At 39.5% G+C, this 14,682-nt stretch overlaps 1 protein-coding gene across 6 annotated transcripts in view; it reads right to left on the bottom strand.

The window, feature by feature from the left end:
* The window catches only part of LOC5570536, a 640,253-nt gene that overhangs the window by 35,664 nt on the left and 589,907 nt on the right, over positions 1–14,682 (bottom strand). For all 6 annotated transcript variants that reach the window (XM_021840763.1, XM_021840764.1, XM_021840765.1 and 3 more), the window contains exon 5: positions 11,141–11,213. In XM_021840763.1, the coding sequence (XP_021696455.1) occupies positions 11,141–11,213 (73 nt within the window). The remainder of the gene's footprint in view (positions 1–11,140; positions 11,214–14,682) is intronic.

Here is a 14,682-nt window from a genome sequence, read left to right as displayed (position 1 = left end):
ACTCTCTATCACTTGAAGTAAAGAAGTTATCGGTCGATCCATGTTTCATAAGAAAAAACGCATGAAAAGAAAAAAAATCATGTGCCAAAAAGGGAGATATGGTACATGTTTAATTATGAATTAATTTGTTACCGTTTTGTCTTGATATTCATATTCTGAACATAGATGGTTTCAAAGTTTGATATTTTCAAAAATTTTAAATGTGGAGTTGTTGAATCATCTTGTGAAGAAATTTGCGAGGTTTTCATAAAAAATGGCAATAAAAAGTCGAGTGTTAGGATTTTGAGACAAAACGGTATTTCAAAAGATTGTGTGATCATATGTTTAACAATAACATGGGTTTTTCCACGACAAACAACTTTGCAGAGAACACAAAAAATGTTAAAAATCTAGGAGAAAAAGTTCTGATAAAAATATGATTTTTCGGGCCATTTAGAAAAGTATATGTGATACAAAAATTTATGTCTTCGAGAAAGTTTTTTCAGATTGCTCCGTATGCGCTAAGACACATGTTAAAAGAGTGGAACGATCTTTGCGAACCAAATTTTGTTCCATCCACCTCAGTCTATTTGTGGCAGGGGTTTTCTTCATAAGAATTGGGTCATAAACGCTTGGAATAAACGAGAGATATTTCAACATTTTCACTTGTTAGTCTAGAACTCTGAATGACAGAAAGGGGCAGGCAAATTTTCATGAAAACTTTAGGCGTTGAGAGCATTTCTGAAATATTTTATGGCATACATTTTCAGAGTATTTCTTGACAGATGACTCTAAAATATCATCAATAAATACTTGACGCATTTTTAAGTCCGTAACAAAAATGTTCAGGATTTGGTGAAAGAATCAACAAATTTGTAGAAAATTTTTTGATAAATTCATTGCTCGGGGTGCTTGGAAGAACAATAGAGAAAGCACCAGACTTTTTTTTATTTTATGGCTGGAACACCGTAAAATACCGTACATAGAAAGCGCGTTTAAGTGTCTACTGATAAGTATAGTAACAGTACAGAGGTAAAGCAACTTTACACATTCAAATTATTTTACCGTAATCCGTAAATTTCACCGCAATCTCAACAGCTGAACAGTTTGGTAAAATAAAACACCGTAATTCCGTCGAAATTCAACGGATTCCAGTGAAATTTTACCGAAAACTGTAAAAATTTACCGTACTCCGTTAATTTATTTCACTTTTCAGCTGTTGAGATTACGGTGAAATTAACGGATTACGGTAGAATAATTTAAGTGTGTATCTGACATTTGTCGATAGTTAGGCTGTGAACCGTTTCACCAATTCGTTTAACTATTAGTTAAAATTTGACATTTCGATAGTTATTTTCCCCTCAAATTTTAGCTTTGACAGTCCAGTAGTTATTTCAGAACAAAGTTGACAGATGATTAGTTATTCTCAAATTCACGAGTGCAGAAAATAACTTTCGAACTGTCAATTTTAACCATGCTCCAGAGCAGGGTTATTTCTAACTAAATTTTAACTTAAAGTTAAACGAATCGGTGAAATGGTTCACAGCCTTAGTCGAAAGCCAAGGTATATGTGTTTTCTATTTGATTTGGTTCGAGCTTTGGACCTATCCCGTTTGGGTTGGCCTGCGTGACAGTTGATATTTAGCTGAGAGAGACTCGCGAAGAGGAAAAATATCAACGTCATATGCAGCCCAGATTCCCCTCTCACGAAACGTCAAATGCAGCCCACCGTTTTCATGGCTGAAAAAGTGAAAAGTATTGTGTTCAAAGTAGACTGTTATTAAAAACCTCAGTCGACGGAGCAGTTTTTTCCAAAGTTGCTGATAAATCTAAGCAGAAGATTAATTATTTCTAATGTCTGCTACGTTTGCTAGCATGAAATTTCACTCAAACGGCTATTTATGATTCAATGTGATGCAAACTCAATCATTTTTTGCTGAGAGGTTCATGTGAGGAATTGAACAGCATGCGCATAATTGGTATAAACACAAAGTGGAATAAGAAAAAAAACACAGCAATCACAGAAAAAGAAGACCGTCTTCGCGAGTCTTGTCTCAGATATTTAGTAAGGTGGGCAAGGGGTGGATCACTCTTGATGCATTGAAATAATTTTATACATTCAAATGCATTTAAATGCACACTCAACAGATTTTCACTTCATGGCTTGCATGTGTTGCAAGCAATTTTTTTTATCAAGTTGGTGAATCATGAATAAGTGATTGTAATGCCATGAAATAAATGACTCCTACAGTTGACAAATACTCCACATTTCCTATTTTAATCCAGTACCATTGTATCCCGTCAATCTAATGATTCTAAACACATCGTTTCGTTTGTAGTACTTTTAACAACTGAGTGAACATTTTCCCTCATAGTATTTGGTACGGCGTACGATGGAGTGCCGGTACAGTTATTCGTCTGAATGGCTTAAAATATCGCCTACCTATAAGCTCTAATCCCATATTCATTTACAACAACGGAGATGAAGTATTTTTACTTCAAGGGATAGCTGTAATCGTGTTCTCTGAAATTAACCCCTCTGAACCCCAAGAGTTTACCGTACCCAACCTGTTCCAAACTCAAAACGAAGCTAAAGAATAAAACAATTCATTTCGACAAAAAATTTCCATTTAAATTTAATGCAGATTTACAACTGCTACCAGTAGAGACCAGTAAAGCTGTACATTTCTCGGGGAGGAGGTTCCGATAAATCCTGATTTTAAATGGCACTGCCTTTACGGGGAATTGAAACAATATATGCCTGTTAAGCCATCATCTTCTTGCCCATTATGTTCACTGTGTGCTCAAAGATCACCGATCTGCACCAGTCAGGCTTCTAATGCGAAATCAATAAATTTTGAGTTTTGAACTTCAGCTACATAACCTAAATCAAATAAAGTTTGTGATTAGTGGCAGAACATCTAAGAAAGTTATTTTTTGTTAGATAAACAGTTTAAAAACTTTCACAACAAATGTCTCGTTGCTATAGATTAATACAGTGGTACAGATCAAAGGTAAGTTGATGTGAATGGCTAAAAATGCATTTGATGCAAATCGATGTGCATTTGATGTACATTGAGGTGAAGTACTTTGAAGGTGGGTTTTGCTCGTATAACCATTTTCATGTGACAGATCCGTCTATGCGTTTGTTTACATCGGTGGAGGACCTATGTAAACACGAGGCTGTCATTTCCATAGAAGAACTGTCAAAAAGCTTCCCGACTCTAGTGATTATGTGTACTAGTGAAACGAAAAAACCCGTTCCTACTAGAAAACCACGAATTCCTCTGGATTTTCAAGGATGTTGGATTGTTTTTCATAATTAAGTTGATCAAATATGGGCTACGATAAGCATTTCACTCAAAAGTGCAAACGGGACTTACGGTGAACCGTTCACTAAGTTCTAGCGATTGATAACCTTTCGGAGAATATATTATGGATCCGGCAGAAATACGGACAAACGTTTCTTTTAAATTTTGTTTTTCTCAATCTTCAAGCATCGCGACTAATATTTGAATAGTGCGCTGTGTTTATAAAAATCGTAAGAATGCAGCACCACACTTAAAAATTGATTTCAAAAAGCGGCGAGTTGAGGCGCGTCGCGAGTCTTACCGGTGCGATCCGGTTTGGTGGCGACGCTACCAAATTAAACTTTGAAGTCACAGGTTGATCATTTCAGAAGCACATTTTTTAACCCAAACACCCAAAAAAAAACGCACGAAATTAATAAATCCTTTTGATGCTTTCGACTGGTATGTTTCGCACTGGGAAATTAATAAAAACACGCCTACTGTTTGACCGCCCTCTTTGAAGAAACGTCGATCGCACCGCTCTCATTGCCCTACGATCTCCACAGGAGGCTGTGGTCGCGGCTTTTTATAAGTGTATAAGATGCATTTTTCATCTTTCCGCACTTTTTGCCACTGTCGTTCCGCGCAGCACATTTTTTATGTAAGATGATCTCCCAACCACGATTCCCATCACCACCGAACGGCGATTACTACTCGGTAGTCACGAGTGCCGAAGGAACGACGTGAAATTATGCTTTAGACGTGCGGAAGTCTCCCCAAAGGTGAACTCTGGAACAGGTTGTTTGCCCATGCTACCATGAATTTCGGGGGTTGAGACGGAATCGATCACATTCGATCCTTGCATGGTGTTGTTGATTGACAGTTGCATATGTAAGAAGCGAAATATTTCCACTGAAAGGTTGTGTTTCGCCGGTGTTTGTAGTTGTTTCTAGTTTTTAAGAGGAAGTTCCGTGCTCTACAATTAGCTACCTACTCAAGTTCTGAGTACTCTTGCCGACTCTGGTATTTGGGGGTAACTTCAACCGAGACAGAAGGGCACGCATCTTCGATCTAGTACCGCTCAGCGGGCGATATTGCGCACCGGAATGAGAGCGATCGAGCGCGTTCATGCTGCGAACCCCAAGAAACAAAAGATGGCAATTTCTTGGGTCGAACCGAAGAAGGCGACGATCTTTCAAGGAAGACTAGTTCTGCACGGTAATCATTAGCGCTCGAGTAGGAGCGAAAGGGAAAGCGAGCGAGTGGGGAAGTTGAAGATCCAGTTTAGCATGCCCGTTTGGTTACAGCTGTTTGCGTGTAGACTTCTTCGCCGAGTGATGATCTACGATGAAATCGAAAGTGATCTTCGTGAAGTAATGGTAGACGGCCGCCGGGAAATGTCAGAACGATCAGCGGGTAAATGGAGAAGATCGACGCCGATGGTGGTCGTTCTGATCGATCATTTGAGAAGCTAATAATCGATCGTTAATTAGACGGCGAGAACAGATGTAGATTGCACAAGTGTCGGAGCGAGGTGTCTTTTGACGCCAGAATGACGCATGTGTCAAGCGTTTTTTGGAGGCGATAATTGATCGCTGAATTAGTGCACATGACGGATGTAGTAATAGACCAGTCATGGCAATTCAATTCATAACAGACGGCGAGATTCCGACTATTCCCATGAAACTGGATTGATTTCCGTATTGTCGCCGAAGAATTCGCAACAAACACCGCATTAGCTTAGGTGACAACCCGAACAAACAACAGCACAGATTTCGTCATCCAAGCCATCTGTGAACCATCTTCTTCTGTGCAGCCATTTTTGGACTAAATGATCGTCATAATTTACGGTGCAACGTTTACAAATTGTTTCTGCGGTCACAGTCGAAGTGGTTGTCTGACAGGGCAACATTTACGTTCATCCAACCTTGATATTTAAAGATCACTCGCGCGACGGAGGACGACTCGCGATTGCTGTAGTGAGAGCCGTTTACCGCACAACACACTGCTCTACTAGATTTACAGTGATGGACAATACGTTTGCAACTTTTTCGATTTTCAATGCAAAATTACCTTTCTGGTAGGCTAGATCTCAGTAATCCATGGACTGATCTAATCCTAGAAAGTTGACACATTTTGAATTGAAAAAGCTGCAATTGTTTTGCCCAATACTGTACCTGGCTAGGAGGCTCGGTGGGCCTCGCGCGTTGATGGATCTTCTTTTGCACCTTTTTAGAGAATGCACATCCGCGCGCGCCATGTCGTGATCGTGATCGCTCGAGAATGCTCCTTTTGAATTGCTTTATTAGTTTCGTCGAACATTGCGCGAATTGATCGTAAAACGGTGTATACAGGTAGGTATACCCGTGATCATGCCCATTTAGATCGTTTGACGTTCGCGTGGTTTGCGACTGACATTTCAGCGGAAAGCTGAAGACGATCTCGGCTGGGGAGATCGCTGCGACGTCAGCGTCACCTTGATCTCGTTCTAGTACCTCTTTCCCGGACTTTACAGTGAGAATTGTACTTGATATTTTTTATTTTGTATTTTTCCCACTCTGATTAGTATCATTTCATACATTACAATCATTCGTTTAAATATCTGGAAGTTCTGTTTTAGGCAACACTATCATTCATCCACACTTTTTTTTTGATTTATGGAGGTAATCCAGAATTTATCCACAGATTACCTCTAGGATTTTTTTTCTTTTGATTTAAACCAGGAATTTCTCAGAGGATTTCCTCCAGAAATTCCTCCGAGAATTTCTCTAGGAATCAAACCGGGGATTCTTCCGGAGATTTCAAAAATTCCTCCAGCGATATTTTCTCCGGGGATTTTCTTTAGGAATTCTTCCCAAAAATTTGCTTTGGAGATTCCCTCCAGAAATTCTTTCGGAGATTTGCTCCAGGAATTTATCCGGGAATTTCCTCCAGGAACTCCAACGATTTGCTCAAGGTATTCTTCCAGGGATTTCGTTCAGGAATTCTTTCGAAGATTTCCTCCAGAAAATCCTCTGGCGATTTGCTCCAGGAAATCCTCCGGGGATTTTCTCCAGAAGTTCCCCTGGAGATTTTTGCCAAGAACTCCTCAAGGGCTTACCTAGGCAGCGTCCATTTATTACGTAACGCTAAAACTGGACATTTTTGACCCCCCCCTTCGTGACGCTTTTTGTATGAATAATTTAAAATTTTTGTGTGAGCCGTAACGCTTGAGCCTACTCTTCCCCTCCTCCTAGAGCGATACGTAATTTGTGGATGCCGCCCTACAGGAATGCCTACGGGGCTTTTCTCCATAAATTCCTCCGGATTTTTTAATGGATTTCTCCGGGTATTTTCTCCTGGAATTTCTCGAAGTATTTCCAATAGCAATTCCTCCGGGGACTTCGTCCACGAATTCCTCTGGTTTTTTTTCCAGAAAATTAATCCGGAGAATTCCACCAGAAATTTCAATGGGGATTTGCACCAGGAAATTTCCCACAGGATTTTCTCCGGAGGTTTCCATCAGGAATTTCTTCAGGAACTCATTCGGAGATTTTCTCAATAAATTCCCCAAAAGATTTGTAATAGCAAATTCCTCCGAGGATTTGCTCCAGAAACTCCTCTGGCGATTTGCTTCAGGAATCGCTCTGAGAATTCCCCAAAAAAATTATCCGGAAATTCTCTCCAAGCGATTCGTTCCAGGAATTCCTCCGGAGATTTCCTCCAGGAATTTCACAGGAGATTTACAACACCAGTTCCTCTGATGATTTTGTCCATAAATTCTTCCTGGAATTACCTCCAGGAACTACTCTGGGAATTTTCTGCAAGAATTGCTCATGGAATTTCCAATAACAATTCCTCTGGGAATTTCGTCCAGAAATAATAAAGAAATTCCTTCATGGATTTTCACCAGAAACTCTATCAGGGATTTTCCGAAGAATTTTTCCGGAAATTTCCTCAAGGAAGTTTTTGAAGATTTGCACCAGAAATTTCTTCGGCGATTTTCTCCTGAAATTAATCCGGGGATTTCTTAATGAATACCTCAGGAAATTCCCAATAGCAATTGCTCCGGGTTCCAGCGACTACCTTCAGAAATTCCTCTGGGGATTTGCTTCAGTAATTCGCCCGGGTTTTCCTCCGAGGATTTGCTCCAGGAATTCATCCGGAGATTTCCCCTAGAATTTTTGTGGGAATTTTCTCTAGAAATTCATCCGGGGATTTTCTCCAGGAATTGCCCTGAGGATTTCCTCGAGAAATTCCTGCGGGAATTTTGTTAAGGAATTAATCCGGGGATTTCTCCCAAGAACTCCTCTTTATATTTTCACAAAGATTTCTTCCGGGGCCGAGAATTTCCTTCAGGAATTTCCGCCAGAAATGCCTCTTTTTTCCAAGAATTACCCAGAAAATTCTTTTTGAGCTCTACTAAGAATTCTTTCACATTTCCTCCATAGTTCCTCCTGTTTTTTTTTCGGAATTTCTCCAGGATTTCTCTAGAGTTCTTCAAGTGATTCCTGAAAATGTTTCGGATTTCTACAAAGATTTATTCTGGAACTAGTTCGAAAAAATAGTAAACTTCCTTCGGGAATCCCTCCAGAACTCATCGTAAAATACTTCCGGAGTTCCTCCAGGATATTTTCAAGTCCTTCCACAAATTCTTCCAGATTTCCCCTGGCAATTCCTTTGGATTCCAAACAATTCAACCAAAGCAATTCCTCGGAGCTTCCTCCGGATTTTCACCGGAAATTCTTCCACAGTTCTTTCAGAAAATCCTTTGGAGTTCCTCTAGCGATTTCTCTGGATTTCATCCAGTAATTTCTGGAAAGTTCCTCCGGAGGTCCATCGCTATTTCGTTCGAGTTTCCTGCTTAGTTTCTAAAGGAATTTCTCCGGAGTTCGTCAAGCATTTCCTCTAGAAATGCCTAGAAGTTCCTCCAGAAACACATCTGGCGTTACTCCAGGAACGCCTTCGGAGTTCCTCCAAGAATTGCTCCGTAGTTCCTACAGGATTTGCATTGAAGATTCTCAAGGAATTTGTCCAGAGTTCTTCCGGTAATTCCTCCTTAGCTGCTCCAGAAATTCCTCCCGAGTTCTTTCAGTAATTTTTCAGAATTTTAACCAGCATATCCTTCGGAGTTCTTCCAGAGCTCCACAGGGAATTCCTTTGGATTTCCTTCACAGCTCCTTCTGAAATTATTCCGTTGTTCTTTCAGAAATTCCTTAAGGATATTTTTCGGATTTCCCTGATAATTTCCTCAGCAGATCCTCCAGCAATTCTTCTGGAGGTCCTTCAGCAATTTCTCTGGAGTTCCTTCAGCAAGAACTCCTTCATAGTTGCTTCGGGCATTCCTCCAAGAATTCCTCTAGACTTCCTCTTAAAAATCCTTCAGAGCTCCTCCAGGACTTCCTTCAGAGTAACTTTGCTACTCTGGGCATTCCTCCTCCTCAGAGTTCCCTAATTTATCCAGGATTTCTTTCTGAATTTCGCCAGGAATTCTTTCGAAGTTACTCCATGAATTCCTTCGAAGTTTCTTTAGAAATTTCTCCAAGAATCTTTAAAATTTTTTTCCGGGAATTCCTTCATGGATCCTCTAGGGAATCTTTCGGAGTTCATCTAGAAAATCCGCGGAGTTCCTTCAAGAATTCTTTTGGAGATCCTCCAGAAATTTTTTTCAGAGTTCCTCCGGGATTTCCTCCATAGTTCCTTTTGATTATTCCTTATAAGTTTCTGTAGAAAATATTCCGCAATTCCTCCAACAAATCTTTGGGTGTTTCTCCAAAAAATATTTTGGAGGTCCTCCAAGAATTTCTTCAGAGTTCCTCCAGGAATTTTTTCAGATTTCATATGAAAATTCCCTTGGAGTTCAACCTAGAATTCCTTCGGATTTCCGTCAAAGTTCGGAGTTTCTCCAGGAATTCTTCAGAGTTCTTCAGTAATTCTTTCAGTTAATCCACCTGAGTTCCACTAGCAATTCTTCTAGAGTTACTCCGGGAATTTCCCTAGATTTTCTCCGAGAAATCCTCCAGAGTTCCTCCGTGAATTTTTCTAGAGTTTCTCCTAGAATTTCTCCAGAGTTCCTCCTGGAATCTCTCCAGGGATTTCTTTCTTCCAGAGATTCCTTCGGAGATCCTCCAGCAATCATCCGGAAGTTCTATCGGGAATTGCTCCAAAGTTCTTCCAAAAATTCTTCCGGAGCTCCTCACGTTATTCCTTTGAATTTGATTTAGCAATTCCACAGAAATAACGCGGGGCCCAAATAGCCGTAGCGGTAAACGCGCAGCTATTCAGCAAGACCAGGCTGAGGGTCGTGGGTTCGAATCCCACCGGTCGAGGATCTTTTCGGGTTGGAAATTTTCTCGACTTCCCAGGGCATAGAGTATCTTCGTACCTGCCACACGATATACGCATGCAAAAATGGTCATTGACATAGTAAGCTTTCAGTTAATAACTGTGGAAGTGCTCATAAGAACACTAAGCTGAGAAGCAGGCTCTGTCCCAGTGGGGACGTAACGCCAGAAAAGAAGAAGAAGAACGCGAGGTACTCCGGAAGAATTGGAGCTCTATCGGAAAATCCTTCGAGTTTCCTCCATAGTTTCTCCAGGAATTTTATTGAAGTTTCTTAAGCAATTACCTTGGAGTTCTTACAGCCTTCGGAGCCCCACCGGTAATTCCCTCAGATTTTCTTCATGATTCTTCCAGCAATTCCTCTGGAGTTTCTCCAGTAATTCCTTCGGAATACTTCTAGGAATTCTTGCAGAGTTTCTCCAGAAACTCTTCCGGATTTCCTCCAGGAATTCTCCTGGAGTTTTTTCTTAGAATTCCTTCAGACTTCCTCCGGGATATACCTCCGCACTCCTTCCAGGAATTCCTCTAAACAATCCTTTGGAGTTCCTCTAGCAATTCCTCCAAAGTTCCTCTGGAGATCCACCGGGGATTTCTCAGCAGTTCTTCCGGAAATGTCTCCAGAAGCTATGCCGGGAATTTCGTTGATGCTCCGCCACGGATTCTATTTGAGTTCATCCAGGAATTGCTTTAAAGTACATCGGAGTTCCTTCGGGATTTTTGCTAGTTCAATCAATTTTGCTTTAAAATTCTGCTAGTTCAATTCAATTGTTTGTTTTGTTGATCACTTTCGAAATGGATAGAAAAAAATACAACAACCGGTGCATGTGCGTGCGGTTTGGTCTATTTTTACTGGTCTATTTTATTTTGACAGGTCTATTTTTGGTAAAAATTTGGACCAAAAAATGGACCGCTGGTGAAGTTGCCCTTAGAGTATGTTTAAGAAAAACTAATAATTGAATCTGAACACTTCACTTCACTCTTACCTTATATATTTTGAATCATTTTTAAAATCAAAGTTTAAATATGTTATAGTCGTAATTTGAGCTGGAAAATTTGTAAAGTAGTTGCAAGAACATGTTCTTTCGTGTTATTAAATAAAAAACAAGAATTCAATTAAAATTTTAGGATCCAATTCTGAAATTGAAAAAAAAAACCTTTGCTTCTTCACTTTAATCGAAGAGTCTGTTTCGATTTGCTGCTTGGAAAAATTGTCTAAAGCATCAAATTGATTGCTCATTTCAATGAAATTTTCAACATTATCTATTTAACCTTTGGAAGAAAGCGCACATTCCGGAGCTATTGGGCATTCCACGACGAAATTCTCTCTCTTTCACTCTTCAACAAAACTTGAAAACAATGGTGCCAGTACCTGTCAACTTTGACAGGTACTGGCACCGTTGTTTTCAGATTTCCCGAAGGAGGAAAAGAGAGCGATTTTATGATGACGTCACCGTGCAATGAACAATGCTCTTTCTCAATTTTTAAATTGTAGTTGATGTTGTTGCCAGATGGTACGCGTTTACAGATCGATCATATCGAAAGAAACTTACCTGTCCAACGTGTCGTTTGACCTCGTCTGTCTTGTGATCGCGCATCGGGTTGTCAAAGCCACATAAACCGATTCTGAAAGGTGAGAAAAGAGAAATAAATCGCATTATCAATAACACAGCTTCGCAAGGTGACGCAGCGGATTGTTCCGTGCGAAAATTTCCTTCCCTCAGGATTAACCCTTTAATACCCAAATTTTTATTTTCGATCTAAATATCATTTTTAGTTATCTAAAATCGTTCTAAACACGTTTTGGGCAACGATTTATTTTCATTCGTAAATTTATGAATTTTGGTTTTTGATTTTTATTATTTTTATTTTTGAACATCTCTATTCTTTTTCATTTTTTCTTGAAGCCTCTAATAGTTACTGATTTTTGACAATAATAAAAATTGAAGTTTTTACGGTATTTTTAAAAATAATAAATTTTAAGTATTATTCTGGAAATATTTTTATTTTCCGTGTAATTAACGGAAAAACAGGTTTGGAATTATTTTAATACCACCAAGCTCTTCTTCTGTTATAGGTTGATTGTAGGAAAATATGAAAGGTCCGATTTTTTATATTACACGTTAAATAAACCCCAGGCATTTAAAGGTTATATAAGAATACAATTTTTCAAAAATACAAAATAGTTTCAAAAGTCATAAAAAACTTTTATTAAATGCGTGTCATGAGTCAAGGTTTAAGCCTGAAATAAAATCATTTTGATTTCCGACCTATGAAAAAATACACAAAATTCCAAAGTGTACCCCGTCTAAAGGCGGGGTTGGGTATTAGAGGGTTAAATCGACGGTTTTAAACACTCGGCTCAGACTGAGAATGATTCAGCAATGGCGCGGAATGACAGCTGCGAAGAATTTAATGCAATTTTGTGTTCATCGCGACCAGAAATCTGGAATTCTGCTGAGTGAGCAAACATTTCCGGTTGAATTTCTTCGCACCGAACAGTTTATTGCCCTCTCAAGCAATCCATGATTGTTCTTGCCATCAAAGCTTTCTTTTTCGGTCGAATTGGGCTCTTGAATTTTTCCAACTTTTGTCAAATTATGTTTCCGCATAGTAGCTTAGCGATCTCTGAGGACAACATTTCATTTTTTCAGGTTTTGTAGCGAGGAACCAATAAAAATGCGAAAAAATGAGTCGTTGAAAGATAGATAAAGTAATGACAGTTAATTTTTTTACCACATGTTTGAGTGAATTCGATTCGAAACTTTTCAATTAGAAACATTTCAATACAAGACGTTTGGTGGCCAAATATGATATCAGTACAAATCAGTAGCTTTCAAAAACCTTCCCAGCCGAAGAGAATCAAAAGTGAGCCGAGAATAGGATCGGGATCCGCATTTTCCCTTCATCGCCGGTAAGATTACGTTACCTAATAGGTGTGAAACGATTATGAATTGGTTCACAAATTGTTTTCGTTGGCGGTTGTGTTTCTGTCCGGTACTTGACATTAACAAAGTAGTCCGCGTGGCGGTCGCCCTCGTTACCGAACGGGTCCAAACGATCATTAGCGTTGACTTTTGGACTCGAACATTGAAAGACAGCAACGCCCACCTATGACAATCTAGTACTGCATCACCACTGACTGTAAAGTACACTCATTTGATATTTGCTGCTGCTGCCGCCGCTGCTGCTGATTTCGCATTAGCTAAGTACGTTCTATTTGGAAAGGTTGGAGGAATGTGCGACGGCGCGGTGTTTTAATAGGCATGCATGCTCCAAAACTCCGCACGTACCTATATGCTAAGTGTGCATTTGCGTTTATAGAAAATTACTGCTGCAGCAACGCTGCACAATGGCGGTGGCCCAACCCTTAAAACGAACGCGGCGCGGCGCGCTTTATAAAGGCACATTTAAGTCATACGATTTAGTTACGGTTTCGTATTTTTTTGTGAAAGTGCATTTACTACAACGGCCGAACGAATAAACCAAGTTTCATTGGACATGAATATTAATTTGTACGACTTGTGTGTGCCAGAATGGTGGTCGCTCCAACTAGCTGACAGCGGTGACGCGGCGCGGCGACTTTACCGTTCTGACAACTGTGAAACCAAGGCGACGCTGTTGAAATTCGAGCTCGGGTTCCCGTCAGCAGAATGCGGTAACGGGCCATAGTGATCCTTCTGTCTGTGGTGGGGATTTTAGCGGTTTGTCGCCGAAGTGATCTATTCTGGCTTGAGAAAAGGGAGGTGACTCATTGGGAAAATATTTGCACTGTTGTTTCTTCTGTTGTGACAAAATATTGTTGAATAAGGTTGGTTCCTAGCTGGGAGGGAGAAACCAATACAAAATTTCTGTACGTCATAGTGAGCCGGGATTCCGCTGTCACGAACTGTCTCTGTGAGCCCAGATCTCAAACATTGGACTAACATGGAAAAAGCGCGTAACTGATTAAAACACATTTTCGCATTTCATCAAAAGTGACAAAAATTGAATGAAAATCAATTCATGCACATAATGCAAGTAATGTCACGTGAGCACTTTTCAACTGATTGAATATAAAGCATTGAAAAACACATCGTTTTACCTCTTCCAATGAAAATTAATATTTAGTGCATACAAAACTGTGGCCCTTTTTCCATGTTTGTCAGGAAAGATCGAAAGTACACAACAAAAGAAAACTAGCGGTTTTCCCCAAGCCTGCCTTGATTGTTGTTGGCAAGCTGGAGTTATCTTGCAGTTCAAACAAACGTTGTTATATATTTCGTGTGTATTATCGGTGCCTCCCTCCCAGGTTCCTAGATAGATTTCTATCAAAGACCAAATCTAAGATTCTCAAGTCCAAAATTCCAAAATTTCATGGCTCATGAGGAAATATAGTGAAATCTAAATGGATTTTCATAAGGAAAAGTTGAAAACAAATTTATTCTTCTCAATTGGGTCCTAAAATTTTTAATGAAATCTTGTTTTTATTTAATAACACGAAAAAGCATGTTACTGTAACAACATAAGCAATTTTTCCCGCTCAAATAATAGCTATATCATGTTTAAACTTTAATTTAAAAATTTGGTCCATAAATGAACCATGACACTTTTGATCATGTTTGACGTTCGCTTAGTCGACAAAAACACCACAAGGGTTTTAGTTCGACCACTGGGATTGTTCCTATCTGATATTTCGTAAGGGACAGGGAAAACAAAATACACCCAAAATTTGAGTTTAAGCCAAAGGATGTGACAAAATCTAAAAGAAATGTTTTTTGGGCTTAAACCAACGGAAAACATTAGAAAATCGAGTAAACATGTGTTTTTGGACTAAACTTAAGCGTTTGGCACTAAAATTGGGACAGGGCTTTAGGACCCTATTCAATGACTTCCGTGGGACAGACTCCATTTCTTTGATTTTCAAGGAATCGTAGAAAACTGACAACAAAACCACTGTCAAGTTATCCCTATTGAGCTATTGATGATCATTAAATCTAGTATAAAAGTGTTTTTTGGCGTGGGAAGGCACCCCAAAATTCATGCAACGAAGAACAAAATTATCACAGTTCTTGTTCTCGTTAAAAATGTATTCGATGACACGTCTTGCAGGCTC

This window comes from Aedes aegypti, chromosome 2 (genome assembly GCF_002204515.2).
Source record: "Aedes aegypti strain LVP_AGWG chromosome 2, AaegL5.0 Primary Assembly, whole genome shotgun sequence".
In the NCBI taxonomy this organism is placed as follows: Eukaryota; Metazoa; Arthropoda; class Insecta; order Diptera; family Culicidae; genus Aedes; species Aedes aegypti.
The sequence above is the reverse complement of the archived record's forward strand: the minus strand, read 5'-3'. Positions and strand labels throughout refer to the sequence as shown.